This window comes from Bos indicus x Bos taurus, chromosome 25, assembly GCF_003369695.1.
Source record: "Bos indicus x Bos taurus breed Angus x Brahman F1 hybrid chromosome 25, Bos_hybrid_MaternalHap_v2.0, whole genome shotgun sequence".
Classification (NCBI taxonomy): Eukaryota; Metazoa; Chordata; class Mammalia; order Artiodactyla; family Bovidae; genus Bos; species Bos indicus x Bos taurus.
The window spans coordinates 15,987,104-16,003,499 of NC_040100.1; the positions used below are offsets into that span (position 1 = coordinate 15,987,104).

The 16,396-nt window shown below is 55.7% G+C and overlaps 3 protein-coding genes across 6 annotated transcripts; 2 read left to right on the forward strand and 1 right to left on the reverse strand.

Annotated features, from left to right (window-relative positions):
- Positions 1–289: 289 nt before the first annotated feature.
- On the forward strand, positions 290–11,329 carry TBC1D10B (TBC1 domain family member 10B). The gene is made up of 9 exons (XM_027527540.1): positions 290–1,553; positions 4,677–4,776; positions 5,047–5,154; positions 5,256–5,362; positions 8,581–8,695; positions 8,810–8,875; positions 9,095–9,284; positions 9,619–9,773; positions 9,862–11,329. The coding sequence occupies exons 1-9, from the start codon at positions 622–624 to the stop codon at positions 10,495–10,497; spliced, it is 2,409 nt and encodes an 802-aa protein (XP_027383341.1). The 5' UTR covers positions 290–621; the 3' UTR covers positions 10,498–11,329.
- LOC113883650 (sesquipedalian-1-like) lies at positions 11,315–12,983 on the reverse strand. Of its 2 annotated transcripts, none has more exons than XM_027527546.1 (2): positions 12,749–12,983; positions 11,315–12,118 (listed from the first exon to the last, which is right to left on the reverse strand). In XM_027527546.1, exon 2 carries the CDS (start codon positions 12,092–12,094, stop codon positions 11,474–11,476), a length of 621 nt encoding a protein of 206 aa, XP_027383347.1. In that variant the 5' UTR covers positions 12,095–12,118; positions 12,749–12,983; the 3' UTR covers positions 11,315–11,473. The 2 variants fall into 2 exon arrangements, with proteins under 2 accessions (XP_027383347.1, XP_027383348.1); XM_027527547.1 differs by lacking the exon at positions 12,749–12,983 and adding an exon at positions 12,391–12,742.
- On the forward strand, positions 11,905–15,459 carry CD2BP2 (CD2 cytoplasmic tail binding protein 2). 3 transcript variants are annotated; one of them, XM_027527543.1, is made up of 7 exons: positions 11,905–11,993; positions 13,663–13,762; positions 13,994–14,132; positions 14,258–14,415; positions 14,498–14,933; positions 15,016–15,122; positions 15,210–15,458. In XM_027527543.1, exons 2-7 carry the CDS (start codon positions 13,688–13,690, stop codon positions 15,318–15,320), a joined length of 1,026 nt encoding a protein of 341 aa, XP_027383344.1. In that variant the 5' UTR covers positions 11,905–11,993; positions 13,663–13,687; the 3' UTR covers positions 15,321–15,458. The 3 variants fall into 3 exon arrangements, with proteins under 3 accessions (XP_027383344.1, XP_027383345.1, XP_027383343.1); XM_027527544.1 differs by lacking the exon at positions 11,905–11,993 and adding an exon at positions 13,032–13,123 and having other exon boundaries at positions 15,019–15,122; positions 15,210–15,459; XM_027527542.1 differs by lacking the exon at positions 11,905–11,993 and adding an exon at positions 13,037–13,123.
- Positions 15,460–16,396: the final 937 nt, after the last annotated feature.

The following is a 16,396-nucleotide window of genomic DNA, read 5'->3' on the forward strand; positions in this document are numbered from 1 at the left end:
GTCACTCTTCAGTCATCTTTATTGGCCAGGAGGTTCGGCTTTCCGCTTTTCTATTAGTTAATCCCTTCGTCCCGCCTCCTCTAGGTTTCACCCGCCCTCTCATTGGTTTTATAACCCTCCGCCTTCTCTGTTTCCTCTTCCCAAATTACCCACCCCCTTCCCACCTCCAGCCCCACCCACCCTCCCAACGATTGGCAGAAACCCAGTTCCCTCTCTCCTATTATTCGTCCAAGACCTCTGACGAGGCGGGAGAAAAAAGGAGCGCGATGGGACTGCCCGTGCGCAGGCGTAAAGCGCCGAGACGCAGGCCCCTTGGCCGGCACCGGGGCGTGTGCGCAGGCGCGAGGTCGGCCGCTCGCCCGAAGCGGGAGGGAGGGGGCGGCGGCGAGAGAGCGAGAGGGAGGTAGAGGGCGCGAGCGAGACCCCGGCGCCTGGCGACCCGGGACCCTTTCCCCGGCTCCGCGCGCTGGGCAGCCGCCCGCGCGCCGCCCTCGACCCCGGCGCGCGCCGGGCCGCGCCCTTCGCCTTCTCCCCTTCCTCGGCGGGCGGCGCGGAGCGGCCTGAGGGGCGGCGCCTTTTGCGGCCGCCGCTGCGGGGGGATGTGAGGGGCGGCCCGCGGACATGGAGACGGGCCCGGCGCCCCTGGTGGCCCCGCCGCGCCGTCATGGCGCCCCCGCGGCCCCTTCGCCGCCGCCCCGCGGCTCTCGGGCCGGGCCCGTCCTGGTGGTGGCTCCGGGGCCGCCAGTGACTACGGCCACTTCGGCCCCGGTCACCCTGGTGGCCCCCGGGGAGGCGCGGCCCGCATGGGTACCGGGTCTGACCCAGACCTCAGACTCGGTCCCCGGCCCGACGGTCACAGCCAGCACGGAGGTGGGACTGACTCTGGAGGCCTCACCCGATGCCCCCAGGGCGCAGGTCTCCGGCCCGGAGCCCTTGGTGCCCGAGGCTGTGGCTGGAGCCGAGATGTCCGTGCCTCAGGCCCCAGGGGCAGACCCTCCGAAGACGGAGGAGGCTATAACCTCACCCGATCCTGGACCTGGGACCCTCACCAGGACCCCTTCAAGAACGGCTCCTGGGGCCCTGACAGCCAAACCCCCTCTCGCCCCCAAGCCGGGAACCACAGTGGCCTCAGGTGTGACTGCACGGATTGCAGCTGTGACAGCAGGACAGGTGACAAGTGGACATGGAGCTGCGGCAGCAACATCAGCATCAACCGGACAGGCTCCCGAGGACCCTTCAGGGCCTGGCACAGGCCCTCCAGGGACATGTGAGGCCCAGGTAGCTGTCGTGACGGTGACTCCAGCTCCGGAGCCCGCTGAAAACTCTCAGGACCTAGGCTCCATGTCCAGCCTGGGACCTGGCATCTCTGGGCCTCGAGGGCAGGCCCCAGACACCCTGAGCTACTTGGACTCCGTGAGCCTCATGTCTGGGACCCTGGAGTCCTTGGCGGATGATGTGAGCTCCATGGGCTCAGACTCTGAGATAAACGGTCTGGCTCTGCGCAAGACGGACAAGTACGGCTTCCTTGGGGGCAGCCAGTATTCAGGCAGCCTGTGAGTACCCAGTGGGCCTGTTTCAAGGAAGCAGAGGTGGGGCGGGATGGGGAGGAAAGGATACACCTTGCCTGCACTGTCTCAGCGCATCCTCCTCTGAGGATCCAGGGAGTGACCAGTGGGAGTGGGATGCTTAAGGATCCTATCCTGCCTAGAGCATCCTGAGGTTTTCTGTGGCACCAGCCTGTTAAGGTTTCAGACCAGGTGTCAGGAGTTCTGGGTTTGAGTCTAAGCCTTGCCTTTGGTGGTGTGTTGCGTGCCCTCGAGTGAGTGCCTTCTCCATTGGAGTTAGGGCCTCACTTGCCTCCTCTATGAAGTGAAAGGTAGAATGAGATGATACTCCGGTTGTCACAGCTCCTTGATGGGAGTCTCCAGCTACAGGCCGGATAGTCTGGAGGTTTGACCAGACCGGGGTTCTGATAGAGATTGTTGGCCCCTCAGGGGCAAAGTCTGGAGGGATGCAAGCACCTGTCCCCAGTAGCCCTAGGTCTGATGGGGTGATGAGTTGGGGAAGTGTGATGGAAGAGAGACCTGAAGGCAGGGCATCTCTGTGAAACAGAAGAGCAGGCTTGTGTTTTCACTGAAGGAAAGGGGGTGGGGAGGCCTCTTCCCCATTTCCTCATCTCCCTAGCCGGGCTTACTCTTTCCTAGTTCCCTCCAGGCGCCTGAGTCACTCCTAAGGTGGGGGTGTAATTACTTCTGACTTCTTCCTTTCCTCTCTTTGGATGCTGCCCATTGGTCCTGTACCCCTTTAACCTGCTGGTCAGTTCAGTGTACAGCTTTGCCAGAGAACCCCGGTGCCAGGCCCTGTGCTGGGTACTAAGGATCAAATAGGCATTTCAAGGTGCTCATCATCTAGAGGGAGAGACAAATACTTAAACCGTTGGTTTCGACATCATATGTTAGGTTTAGCCTGGAGATCATCACGGGGTTTTGTGAGCACCTAGGGGAGGGAATCTTGTGCCCAGGCTGGGAATTTAGCCAGACTGATCTGAATTGTGGAGAACGAGGAGGATTTAGTCATGGCTGTATGTGTTGGGGTCAGTTGGGGGAAGCCCTGTGGGAGGGTATTCTAAAGAATGCAGGGTGTATAATCCAACAACAACAACAAAATTTCAGAAAATCTTCGAACATCAACATTCACGGTCCTGTGCGGGGAAGGCTGGTGCTTTCCCATGCATGACGGAGGCATTGTTGTACCTAATTCACAGATGAAGAAACAGGATTAGAGCAATCGAGTGAATTGCCCCATTCAAATCATTTGGATCCGCGTGACCTATGGTGCTCTCCTCCGAGCTATCCTGCCCTAAGGAACTTGGATTGAATTGGATTTTAGTGAGCCCCTCTTGTGTACCGGGCACTGTGCTGGGTGCTAACTCTCAGCTTTGTGATTTTGTCCTTCTAAAATCCATCTTCACGCTGGCAGAATCTACTTCTGAGGTCAGGCTGACCGTGGGGCACGTTATCTTACAAGCTTTTGGCGGCTCCCCACTGTCCACAGGATAAAGTTTAAGCTTTAGCCTGGACACAGGTTCCTCATTATCAGCCCTGACAGCCTCTCTGGTCCTCTTCCCCACCACTTTTCACCGTGTGCTGTGGGCTGTGTCCTGTTGAAGTGATTGTGGTCTTTCTCCCTGCATACTCAGGCTGTATCATCAGCCAGGAATGCCCTTCTCCTGGTCTTTTCCTGCCATCTTTTACTCAGTCCTTCATGGCTTCCCTCTGATGTCCTTTCCTCCAGGAAACCTCTGATATCTGTTGCCCCTACTTCAGTTAGCTGCCTCTTCAGTGCATCTTTGTCATTGCGTTTCCCTCATCACATTGCAGTCATCCCTCTGCTAGCTTCTGACATTTCGAGGGCCGGAAAGGGATCTTACTCCTCCTGGCCTTTAGTAGAGTTTGGAATTGACTTTTAAGATAGAGATTAATGAGAAATCACCTTTCAGTTTAAGGAGCTTCTGGGACAGAAGAAACTAACATTAAACCTCCCATTTAACAGTCCTTTATATACAGTTTCTCAGTAGTCCTCTTCTAACTTGGTGATGTAGGCAGTGGCATCCCTTTTAACAGATAAGGAAGAGACTTGATTCTCACTTACTAAGACTCCCCAGTTTCCAAGGGACAAGTGGGATTTGAGCTCAGGTCTATCTGGGAACATGCATTTTCTTCCATTCCACTCACCTAGTGCTGGCTCCTCCAAGTAACTGTTTTAAGACTGATGCGGTATCTTGAGTGTGAGTGAAGCTTTGCTAGAACAGTGAGCAGGCAGTGCAAGGAGAGCTTCATTTGCTTGGTAATCTGGGGTGATTCCAAGGAGGAGGAGGTAGAGGAAATTGCAGATGGTTCAAGGGATCTCAAGAGTCTGGTAGAAGGAAACTCAGTGGCTTCTAAGGAGACAGATATTTGTTCTGTGTTTAATTTTGTGGATAATAATTGCTGTTTACTCACTGAGGCCGTGCTAGGTGATACTGTTTTTTCCTCCATCTTACAAATGAGGAAACTGGGGCTTAGAGAATGACTTGCCCAAGGCCACACAGTGAGTAAGTGGTGAAGATCTAATGCAAAATATGTGAAGTGAAAGTGAAAGTGTTAGCTGCTAAGTTGTGTCTGACTCTTTGCGACCCCATGGACTGTAGCCTGCCAGGCTCCTTTGTCCATGGAATTCTCCAGACAAGAATACTGGAGTGGGTAGCCATTCCCCTCTCCAGGGGGGATCTTCCCAACCCAGGGATCGAACCTGTGTCTCCTGCGTTGCAGGCAGGTTCTTTACCACCTAAGCCACCCAGGAAGCCCCAGTACAAAGTATACTTTATACATATCCTGTACTCTCTCCCCAACTTTTATGTGTCAGAAGTGGGATTTGAACACAGCCTCTGTACAGAGGTCCAACATGAGAATGTGATCTCTGTTCGGAGATTCCGTCCAAAAGGAATTTCTTTCAGTGTGGTGAATTAGGGCCTTGAAGGGCCCAGTGACCAGACATCCTGATGTGTTGATAGCTCACAGAATGTGTTTGTGGTCTGGGCTCTCGTTGGAGATTGGGAGGTGGCTTGCCTCAGTTCCTCCAGCAATCAGGATTTATACTGCTGCTACTGACTTTTTTCCTACTCCCCATATCCTCAGAGAAAGCTCCATTCCTGTGGATGTGGCTCGGCAGCGGGAGCTCAAATGGCTGGAGATGTTCAGTCACTGGGATAAGTGGCTGTCACGGCGTTTCCAGAAGGTTTGAGAAGGCTGTGGTGGGCAGGGCCGTGGATGTGGTAGGGGTGGGGAGGACAGGGTGGGCCCACGGGCTCTGGGGAAGCCCAGGAACCTGATCTTACCTGCTCTCTGGACCATGTTGCGGGTAGGTGGTTCTTGGGCCTGGGGAAGGAGTAACTTTAAAAGATAGAAGGCCAGGTCAGGTGTCCCAGGGAGCCTGAGGGCTTCAGGGGAAGGCTTGGAGGCTGTGGCTATCCCTGAAGCTGTTCCCCTGCTGGCCACCCTGCCTTAGGTGAAGCTGCGTTGCCGGAAGGGGATCCCCTCCTCCCTCAGAGCCAAGGCCTGGCAATACCTGTCCAATAGCAAGGAACTCCTGGAGCAGAACCCGGGCAAGTTTGAGGTGCGCACAGCTCCAGGGTGTGGGGCTATGTGACACAGTCTGTGTGAGGGCCATCATCCATACCCCCAGAGTCTGAGGTAATCTCAGCTGTCCCACTGCAGGAGCTGGAACGAGCTCCTGGGGACCCTAAGTGGCTGGATGTGATCGAGAAGGACCTGCACCGCCAGTTCCCTTTCCACGAGATGTTTGCTGCTCGAGGCGGGCACGGGTAAGGCAACCTGATTGTGTGAGTCCGTGGTGGGTGGATGCAGGGCTGGGCTTAAAACAGTTCTTGCCTTCCAGGAATTCTGCAGGAGTGGTCTTTCATGAGTTGAGTATTAAGACATACTGAAGGATGGGTCCAGGGAGGGAGACACTGACTTGGGGTGATGGGGGAGAGGTGTGGGGGTACTGGTGACGGGGAGGTGGGACACATCAAAGCCTCAATGGGGAGGTTGCATGTGAGTGAGGTTTTGAAGGATAGATAGAAGCAGAGCAAGGGGCAGGGTTTTTCCTGGCTCGGGGGTTATGTAAGCTCTGTCTGGGCAGTGGCATTGGATAGAGCTGCTGAAGCTGGCAAAGTAGTTAAGGGCCCTTAAATGCTGTGCCAGGGCCGTTCGGTTTTTGTTCTGTTTGCCAGACTTCCTCAAGAAGTCTATATATCGCTCCCTAGTAGTGTGCCAGATGTTTTTAGATGGTTCTCAGCTCCATGTGGGAGCACGTGGATAAACTTTAACAGTAAGTTCATCCTCTCAGCAAGTGCTTATCAAGCACCTGCTATCTTCTAGGTATTGTTTTAGTTACAGATGATAGCAGTGAATGAAAGATAAAAATTCCTGCCCTCTCCAGGCTTATTATATTTTAGTAGGGATAGACAACAAAGAATGAAAATATGTTGTATGTACAATGGTGATAAATAGAAGAGTTTAAAGCAAGAAAGGCCAATAGAGAACGTGAGTGGATATGGGGTTACAAGTGACCTGATCTGACTTGTGTTTTAAAAGAATCATTCTGGGACTTCCCAGGTGGTCCAGTGGCTAAGACTCATGCTTCCACTGCTGGGGGCATGGGTTTGATTCCTGGGATTCCTGGTTGGGAACTAAGATCCCACATACTGTGCAACTCTGCCAAAAAAAACCCCTAGGATTGTTCTGGCTGCTGTGGTGAGAATAGACGATTGGAGACAAGGGCAGAAACAGAGACCAGGTTGACTGTTGCCATAATCCCAGACAGAGACAATGGTAGATAGATCAGGGTGGTAGCAGTGGAACTGTGGGGAGGAGGGGTTGAACTCTGAATATATTTTCAAGGTAGAACCAAAAGGATTTGCCAGTGGATTAGATGTGGAGTGGTGTGTGAGAGAGAGTAGAAGAGAGAGTAGATAAGGAAGACTCTTAAGGTTCTTGGTCTTAGAAACTAGAATGAATGTAGTTACAATATATTGATATGGGTAGATGGGGAAAAGTAACCTTGAGGGGTATATCAGGAACTCATTTTGTGAATGTGAAGTTTGAAATACTCACTGGACATCCAGGTGAGATGCCAGGTAAGCTGGATATACAATATACACAACATCCAGGGAGAGGTTTTTTTTTGGTCATGCTATTTGGCATGTAGAATCTTAGTTCCCCAACCAGGAATCAAAGCTGTGCCCCCTGCACTAGGAGTGTGGAGTCTTAAGCACTGGACCACCAGAGAAGTCTGGGAGAGATTTAAACTGGAGATAAATTGGAAGTTGAGAGATGTCTGCCTCTAGATGGGACCAGATCTCACCCGTGGGACTATATGAGGTCATCAAAGCAGGAAGTGTAGGTATGAAAGGAAGGTGTTCAGAGACTGAGCCTACAGTGCTAATGTTTCAAGAATAGGAAGATGGGAAAGGACCTGTAAAGGAGACTGGAAAAAGCTAGAAGGAAAACCAGGAGAGTGTTTCCTGGAAGGAAAGTGAAGAGAAGTTTCAGGATCAGCTCTTTGAAGTGCTGCTGATGGATCGACTCAAGTCAAATCTGTAAACTGACCTCCGGATTTAGCAATGTGGAGGTCATTGGTGACCTTGATAAAAGCGGTTTTGTGTGGAGCAAGGACTAAAGTCCAACTGGAGGATGGGAGGAAAGAAACTGAGGATAGCAAGTCTGTACTCTGGGTGGGTTTGCCTGAACAGGCAGGAAAGAAATGGTGTGATATTCAGAGGAGAAAGTTGGATAGATAGATTTTTTTATTTTTTATAAGCTGACATGTTGGTATGCTGCCAGCATCTGTAGTTAGAGAAAAATGGATGATACACAAGTGATCGGAAGGTTGCTGGAAGGATGGCCTATGTAGGCAAGAGGGGATGGGACCCAGTGGAAAGGCTGTGGTTGGTCAGATTCACAAATAGTTCACTCATAGCAGCGGGAGGAGGCAGAGGCACAGAATCAGGCAGATGGGTCAAAGTAGCGTGAGAGCTTGTGGAAGTTACATATTTAATACATATTAGGTGAAATAACTAGTATATCAAACCTGTCATTTCATGGATGTTATTACAAAGTAGAGAAAAAATAACAGTGGGGCAGGGTGCAGATAAAGCACAAATGAAGGTCACACTTCAGTGACTGAATTTTGAGAAACACTGTTGTAGGCTGTGGTCAGGAGTGTGTGACTGGAGGCAGGGAGAGGATCTGGGAGGTTATGAACATTTCCCTAGTTAAGAGATGAAGGGCTGCTGCTCAGTAACTGTGGAGGTGGAAAGAAGGCCTAGACACGAGTGAAATCCAGAATGTAGTGTTGATGGATGTGACGACCAGCCGTGGGGAGGGGTGGCGGGCCCTCTGCTGTCTAATGGGGAGCTGAGGGGTTGGAGTTCCCTCATACCATGGAGGGAGCCATGGAGCACCCTCAAGCAAAAGGGACAGATCTGGGGCAGAGTGTATTCTTCTGGATGCAGAGATAAGAGGAAAATCTGAGGCCCAGCTGGCTTCCCAGGACTCCATGAGAACCAAGGCCCTGGCCTGGGGGGAAACTGATGAAATCCAGTCAGACAGATACGGCGGGCCCTGCCCTGGGAGAGTGCCTGCTGGGAGGTTAAAGCACGCAGACAGTGCCAGAGGAGGGCCGATGCCGCGGTTGTCGAGAGCTTCCTGGAGAAGGTGACCTTGAGGGTTTACGGATGGTGGCAGATGGAGAGAGAGCAGAGCCTGTGTGGGGAATGGGTAGGGAGCACGTGGGTGTGCAGCAAGGGTAGAAGGCCGGAACCTGGGAGAAAGCCTCCATGATGATCTGAGACTTTGGCTTAAGCTCAGGAGGCAGGATCAGGAAGGTAGCTAGATCAGGTGTGTGGTGGTACAGCTCCGGGGCTGATCCTGCACAAGCTCTGGGGGAGTCTGGGGTGGGGTTGGTGGGGGGTTTGTTTGGGGACAGGGAGCTCCCAACTGCTGTGATTGCCCCTATGGTCTTTCCCTATGCCCACAGGCAGCAGGACCTGTATCGAATCCTGAAGGCCTACACGATCTACCGGCCTGACGAGGGCTACTGCCAGGCCCAGGCCCCCGTGGCCGCGGTGTTGCTCATGCACATGCCTGCCGAGGTCAGCAGACGCCGGACCTGGTCGGGGAGGGGCCGGGTCTGCAGGGGTGACGGGGGAGCTCCCTGCCCCGTTCCTCTGGCCCCACCCCTCCCTCCTTGTTCTTGTCCTTCTCAGCAAGCCTTCTGGTGCCTGGTGCAGATCTGCGACAAGTACCTCCCTGGTTACTACAGCGCAGGGCTGGTGAGTGTGTGGAGGCTGGTGCGCCTGGGGCTACGGTTTGTCCCTAGGACTGCGGCGCAGGCTGGGCCTGCCTCACCCGGTGCCCTTCTGGCTGGCTGTTCTGGGCCCTCTGCAGAGCTGAGCATCCCGCCTCATGGATGGGATCCAACTGCCAGCACCAGTCCCACCCCAGGGGGCCCACACCCAGGGGCCTCTTCTCATGGCTCATCCCATCTCCAGGAGGCCATTCAGCTGGACGGAGAGATCTTCTTCGCCCTGTTGCGCCGGGCCTCCCCACTGGCGCATCGGCACCTACGACGGCAGCGCATCGATCCCGTGCTCTACATGACAGAGTGGTTCATGTGCATCTTCGCCCGCACCCTGCCCTGGGCTTCAGTGCTCCGGGTCTGGGATATGTTCTTCTGTGAAGGTACTTCTGTAGCCACGCAGGCCAGGAGGGGGACTGGGGTTTCCATGGTGGCTGCCAGAGTGGGGCCTGCTGACGGAAGGCTGCTTCACTGAGATCCATCTTGGGGCTGGAGAAACTGAGACTTGATCTTATTGGCTCTGCCACCAGCCACAGCTTGCTTTACCTCCCAGGAACCTAAAACCCATGGCAGCTCATTTTCTCCTTCTTGAGGCCTCCATTTCCTCATCTGTCGGGTCAGCAATACACAGGGATGGGGGCTGTGAGTACCGCGTGCACGGGCCAGGCTGAGACCCCTAGGCTGATCACCCATGGCCTCTTCTCTTTGGGCCTGCAGGCGTCAAGATCATCTTCCGGGTGGCCCTGGTGCTGCTGCGGCACACGCTGGGCTCGGTGGAAAAGCTGCGCTCCTGCCAAGGCATGTATGAGACCATGGAGCAGCTGCGGAACTTGCCCCAGCAGTGCATGCAGGAGGACTTCCTGGTGCATGAGGTAGGTCCTGGCCTTAGCGTACCTCACACCCGCTTCAGTAGATCCCCACCCCCCACCTCACCCTGGTACCCATGTCTTCTCCATCTAGGTGACCAACCTCCAAGTGACAGAAGCACTGATTGAGCGAGAGAACGCAGCCCAGCTCAAGAAGTGGCTGGAGACCCGGGGCGAGCTGCAGTATCGGCCCTCACGGAGATTACACGGTTCCCGAGCCATCCACGAGGAGCGCCGGCGGCAGCTGCCCCCCCTGGGCCCCTCCTCCAGCCTCCTCAGCCTCCCTGGCCTCAAGAGCCGGGGCTCCCGGGCAGGTGGAGGGGTCCCCTCCCCACCCCCTCCCGTCCGCAGGGCCAGCGCGGGGCCTGCCCCAGGGCCCGTGGTCACCGCCGAGGGACTGCGTCCATCCCTTCCTTCGCCTACTGGCAACAGCGCCCCTCTGGCCCCCAGCAGCAAGGAGGCCCGGAGGCAGGAGAAGGAGCGGCAAAAACAGGAAAAGGAACGCGAGAAGGAGCGGCAGAAACAGGAAAAAGAACGGGAGAAGCAGGAGAAGGAGCGGCAGAAGCAGGAGAAGGAGCAGCAGAAACAGGAGAAGGAGCGGCAGAAGCAGGAGAAGAAGGCCCAGGGCAGGAAGCTCTCGCTGCGTCGAAAGGCAGATGGACCGCCCACCCCCCAGGACGGCGGGGACAGGTCCTCAGCATCAGAGGCCCGGCAGGATGCGTACTTCTGACCTCTGCCCTGGGGCTGGACTGCGTGGCCCCCTCTTTTCCCTCAGTCAAGAGCAGACCTAGCCTGGGGTGTTGCTCCCAACCCACCCTTGGCAGGCTGTCCCTCTTTCTGAGGAAAGTGGCTTGTTCGCCGTCTCCGTGCCAGCCACTGATCCCCACGTGGCCAGGACAGTCAGAGAACGGGGGGAAGCAGTGGACACCTCACTTCCAGCTCGGCCCAAGTGGGGTCCCTTCCCAGGTGCCACCCTCCTGATTGGCCTTTGGTCATCACAGGGGTGACTTGTGGCAGTGGGAGTCAGCAGTTTTCAGATTCTTACACTCCAGTCACTCCCCTTACCCGTGAAGTGAATCTGGGTTCCTTTACCCCCTTCAGTCCTGCCTGTCTCCCCAGCTCCTGGCTGGGGGCCCAGGCCCTTCTTGCTCTCCTTCTGGACATCTCTGTGTTGTAATTATGTACAGAGGACCTGGTTGGCGCAGGGTGGGGGTGTTCACTCCTCCTTCTGTTCTCTGGTTCCCCCTCCCCAGTGTTCTTGCACTCTAGTTTATTTAAGGGGACACGCACTGGAACAGGAAATGTCTCCCACCTCCCACCACCACCCTCCTTGCTCTCCTTCCTCTTCACCCACCTTTCTCTGTATTCTCAGGCCTCCCCTGCTTTGTCTGACCAGGGCCCCTGCCTTTCACTTTGTCTCTTCCAGTCCTTACCCTTCCTGGGTAAGGGGTCTTCCCCCGAGCTCCAGGGGGTGGAACCCAATGTTTACATGTTCTTCTGTCTCTGCCCCAACCCTGTGCGGCGCTTTGAGGAACCAGAAAAGAACCTGCTGTTGTACCTGGGCCTGTCTTCTGCTTTGTTATTTGATGAGTGGGGTTAAGGACAAGGAGGGAGGGAGTGATGAGTTAGCAAGGATCTGGGTGTCTCTGGAAGCTGTTGACTGGTCTTGGCAGGTACCTTTGGGCCTTTAGTCTATTAGTCGCTCATCAACACAGTTGTTGAGTTCCTGCTTCACCTCCACCTGTTGGGGATCTGCTGCCTCCGTTGTCACTGGCCTCCTGAAACTGTCTGTGGACAGCCTGCAGCATCCGGATCTCCTTTCCAAAGTGCTCGTGCAACTCCTGGAAGCTGAAAAGGGTCCTGGGGATGGCTAGGGAGCCACAGTCCTCTGGGGGTGAGCCGGGCTCTTGGCCAGCTGCCTGGCACAGCTCCCGGTACTGGGCCTCCAGGGGGCGTAGCAGCTCAGCCAGCCGCGTCCAGGTGGCTCTGGCCAACGCCCACAGCCAGGCTCTCAGCTCCTCCGGGTTTTCTGCTGCCAGCCTGTAGGCCCGCCCACCTTCTCCCCCTGGAGTCCGAATGGTAAAGGCATAGGGTTCTGTGGCTCCAAGGCGTGGCTCCACCTGGCAGTTCTCTAATAGGATGAGACCCAGGGGTGTGTGGTCAGCCTGGTGTTCCAGGTAGAAGAGGAGATTTCCTCGCAGGATGAACCAGCGGCGCTGATAACTGGTATTTCGGGCCCCCTTCTTTAGCAGGATGCCCTCCCGGTCTGGAGCCTGTGTTCTGTACCCACGGAAGAAACGGAGCACGGACTTTCGGTGCAGTTTCATGGTAGCCCACTGTGGGAAGAAACCCTAGGAGCAGACAAAGGAGGAGTGGTTCATTTGGTTATCTGGGGTACCCCCGCACTGCCCTCCTCTGGCTCCAATAGGCTCTTTCTGGGCACTGTCTTGGTCTAGAGGGATTCAAACTCTTGAGTTCTCAAGAGGGACCTCCCACCCACCTCCCAACCTCAGCTCTACCCCTTGAGCCAAATTACAAAACCTGGGCAGGACTGTAGGGCTGGGGTCCTGTTTGGGGTGGGGTGGGGGGGCGGATGTCCACTACAGTCCTTTCCCAGGCCTACCTGAGATGAGGGCACAAGGGACTTCAGGCCTCGGTACCGGGAACAGGTGCCACTGCCACCTCTCCTATTTTTGACTCTTCCCACCTCACAAACCAGGAACTTGCCCAGGGGCTAGGAGGCGGCTGATTTTAGACTTCCCCTGGGTCCTAAAAGGAGCTGGGTTCGGAAAGTGTCCCAGGAGCCTCCAGGAGAACCTCTGGGACAAGAGCAAGGCAACACCTCGGACTAGCAAAGGACGGACAACTGGACGCCAAGAGCAGGAAGGCAGGATTTCTAATGAGATGATGAAGGGCGCAGAGCCAGCCGTGGGGAAAAGGAGACTCAACCCGGGAAAGAGAAAACTAGGGCAGGAACCCACCGGCCCTGCTGGGACTTTGTTCCTCCATCATGAACCTGGGCGCCCCTTTCTCCTCAGAGCCTCTACTGTTGTAGGAGGAAACCGAGCCCACTTCCGGCCATCCTCGTCCGATCAGGGTCTAGGCGTTCAAATGTCCCCTCTTGTCACCACAGTCGCCCCACACGGCTCGCGTCACTTCTGGGAGGGGGCGTCTCTCCCCACGCGGCGCGTACTTCCGCCCGCTCCTTCAGTTGTTGTTCTAACCCGAGTGAAGCCACTTCCGGCTTTCCCCGACGCCTTCGGCAGTTCTCTTCCGGGTGGTGGCGGGCGGGTGGCCCGGATGTAGCCCTGGTGAAAACCTCTCCTTTTCTTCCCCCACCTTTCCTGGATCCTTAGGTGAGCGCGTGCCGGCGGGACTGCTGGTGTCCCCGTGGCCCTGCCGCCTTTCTAATTTGTACACAGCCCAAGACAGTTGGGAGTCACCCCGCGGAGTTGGGAGTTCGGCGCAGGGAGGAGCGGGGCTGCCAGGGCGCTAGGTCCTGGGTCCGCCGGGGCCCCTCGGGTTCTGAGGAAGCTGGGGGTGGTGGAGCGGGTGTTTGCCCGCGAAGCACATCGCGCCCAGCACTGCTGGGGCCTGGAATAAGGGTGGTCACGTGGGGGAGCCCGTCTCCTCTCGTCTAGGGTGGGGGTTGCCCGTAGGAGCTCCTCCGCCCGTCCGCTCTTGGGTCTCCGCTCCAGCGGCTCCTGTAGATGCTAAGCCAAGTCCCACGGGGTTTGTGGACTGCCAGCTCCCCTTTCGGCTCCTGATTCTGTACTCCCTCCCTTCCCAAAGTGGATCTAGTACCCGCCAAGTGAAAGATCTGTTGTGCAGGGGGCCCCCTCGCGGGGAGTTGCCTGCTCACCCAGTTCCCTTAATCTGCACCCTTTCTGCTCAGTTTGGAAAAGCCCTTCTGTCCAGTCATGCCAAAGAGGAAAGTGACCTTCCAAGGCGTGGGAGATGATGACGAGGATGAAATCAGTGTCCCCAAGAAAAAGGTGAGGGGGGCCAGACTCCTCTGTTCTGTGGCGGAATGAGGGGAGAAAAAAAATAAATTAGAAGCCAGAAGAGAGATTGGAGGGACAAAGAAAGGATGGGAAGGGCCAGCTTTTCCGTGTATTTCTGAGATACGGTTTTGCAAGATTTTCAGTTTGAGTGTAGATCCTAAGAGTATTTGGGGTCATAGTCAGTAACATGCTTCTTTCTTAACTTCTGTCTCCTGCCCACAGTTGGTGGACCCTGTAGCTGGGGTAGGGGGTCCCGGGAGCCGCTTCAAAGGCAAACACTCTTTGGACAGCGATGAGGAGGAGGAGGAGGAGGAGGAAGGGTCCAGCAAATATGACATCTTGGCCTCAGAGGATGTGGAAGGTGAGCTGTACCAAGAATTGACTTTTTGCTGGGGGAACAAACAGGGACCTCTGGGGTCGTAGAGGACGGGAGGCTCCTGTCTCTTGCACGCCTAGCATGGGATTCTTGTGTCTGTCTGGGTGCAGGTCAGGAAGCAGCCACGCTCCCCAGTGAGGGAGGTGTGCGGATCACACCCTTCAACTTGCAGGAAGAGATGGAGGAAGGCCACTTTGATGCAGACGGCAACTATTTCCTGAACCGGGATGCTCAAATCCGAGACAGCTGGCTGGATAACATTGACTGGGTGAGGCCCGGAGATTAGCATCTGGGCCTGGGCTTTGCTGGCAGTTTGTCAGAAATAAAACCTTCGTGTTTTCCCATTGCAGGTAAAGATCAGGGAGCGGCCACCTGATCAGCGGCCACCGTCAGACTCAGAGGAGGAGGACAGCCTGGGCCAGACACCAATGAGCACCCAAGCCCTCCTGGAGGGCCTTCTGGAACTGATGTTGCCAAGAGAGACAGTGGCTGGGGCACTGAGGCGTCTGGGAGCCCGAGGGGGAGGGAAAGAAGGCAGCAAGGGGCCCGGGCGGCCCAGTTCCCCTCAGCGCCTTGACCGGCTCTCCGGGTTGGCCGACCAGATGGTGGCCCAGGGCAACCTGGGAGTGTATCAGGAGACAAGGGAACGGTTGGCCATGCGACTGAAGGGGTTGGCGTGCCAGACCCAGGGACCCCGTGACCCCACACCGCCCCCCTCCCTGGACATGTTTGCTGAGGAAGTGGCGGAAGGGGAGCTGCAGACCCCAACCCCTGCCCAGAGGGAAGGTAAGATTGAAGGGCAGAGGAGTGGGGTTGTGGACAGGGGGCAGGCCACTGGAGGCCCAAATGACTCGGCCTGTTATTTTAGAAGTAGAGTCACCCGGAGATGGTCTGGCGGATGTGATGTGGGAGTATAAGTGGGAGAACACAGGGGATGCTGAGCTGTACGGGCCCTTCACCAGCACCCAGATGCAGGTAAGCTCCCCTCTACTTTGCTGTGCCTCTTCTCTCCCTCCCCCCACCCCATCAGTCCTCTCCCACCTCTGCCCTCTCTTCCTGCAGACCTGGGTGAACGAAGGCTACTTCCCAGATGGCGTTTATTGCCGGAAGCTGGACCCCCCGGGTGGCCAGTTCTACAACTCCAAACGGATTGACTTTGACCTCTACACCTGAGCTTCCTGAGGGCCCAGTTTGGTGGTCCCTTCTTTGCTGGACTCTGTGGAGGAGGCCCCAGCTGCCTCAGGCAGTGAAGATGTTGGGGGCCACTTTTCAGTCAACTTCCTTTTCCCAATAAAAGCCTTTAGTTGTGTATTAGGGGCCTTGGCTGTGCTGATGGCCAGAAGCTGGAGCTGGGAACCTCTTCCGGGTCCCTTTGGACTTGTTCTTGCCCTTAGTGTTTCCTCTCATGAATTTCCTCCTTGCGAGTTTCTCTCTGGTCCCTCGAACCAACTCACCTTTGTTTCCCACTCCTTGGGGCAGAGCCGGGCCTGTCAGGTGTCCTGTGGCCTCCCAATCCCGACTTTGTTCTCAACTGAAAAATCTCTCCACTCACATGCTGTTCTCCAGAATCCCCTGGGGGTTCCTGTTTTGCTGTTCTTAGGTCTTTGGCTCCTAGGACCAAAGATGTTCTGCTTTGTAACCAATATAGGATAGAGCCCCAGAAGTGGAATCTTGAGGCTTGGATGGGCGGGGACATCTGTTGGGAGTGAGCACAAAGGCTGATGCTCACTGGCTTGCTCCCCACTGTCTCAGGTTTCTTAGAAGCAGATAGAAATGGTCTCTGAGGTAAAGTCTAAACTCATTGTTGGCACCTAAAGGACTTTCAAGGCCACCTGGGCCAGTCTGCAGAGGCCCAGAGATGGGCCGTGTCTCGCGGAGGTTACACAGTGAATCAGAGGACTGTCCCCGACCCAGAGGACTCCCTTTGAAGGCCTTTCTGGGCACCAGGCCTTTTCTGAATGGCCTTGGAGTCTGTGCAGCTTACATTTCCTGGGCTCCTATAATATATTTGACTCAGTTTAGTTCCTTTAGGAAACTGCGAGAACTGGGCTGGTCCTCTCCATTCAGAGTGCGCCTGGGGAGGATTGGGAGGAAGACTGATAGGTGTCATTGTGTAGTCTGGACCTAACACTTTCCACCTACCCCCGGTGCTGCCTCATGCCTCTCCTCACTCACACCAGTTAGTCCTCCACCTGGCTCTCTGATGGAGTCTATGGGAAACTGTAATCTCACTCCTCAGACATTATGAA

Coding starts and splice junctions, on each gene's coding strand:
- CD2BP2 (XM_027527543.1), top strand. CDS start 13,688: ATGCCAAAGAGGAAAGTGACCTTCCAAGGCGTGGGAGATGATGACGAG. Junction 13,763..13,993: donor TCAGTGTCCCCAAGAAAAAG/GTGAGGGGGGCC, acceptor TCCTGCCCACAG/TTGGTGGACCCTGTAGCTGG. Junction 14,133..14,257: donor GGCCTCAGAGGATGTGGAAG/GTGAGCTGTACC, acceptor GTCTGGGTGCAG/GTCAGGAAGCAGCCACGCTC.
- TBC1D10B (XM_027527540.1), top strand. CDS start 622: ATGGAGACGGGCCCGGCGCCCCTGGTGGCCCCGCCGCGCCGTCATGGC. Junction 8,696..8,809: donor TCATGCACATGCCTGCCGAG/GTCAGCAGACGC, acceptor TGTCCTTCTCAG/CAAGCCTTCTGGTGCCTGGT. Junction 9,774..9,861: donor AGGACTTCCTGGTGCATGAG/GTAGGTCCTGGC, acceptor TTCTCCATCTAG/GTGACCAACCTCCAAGTGAC.
- LOC113883650 (XM_027527546.1), bottom strand. CDS start 12,094: ATGAAACTGCACCGAAAGTCCGTGCTCCGTTTCTTCCGTGGGTACAGA.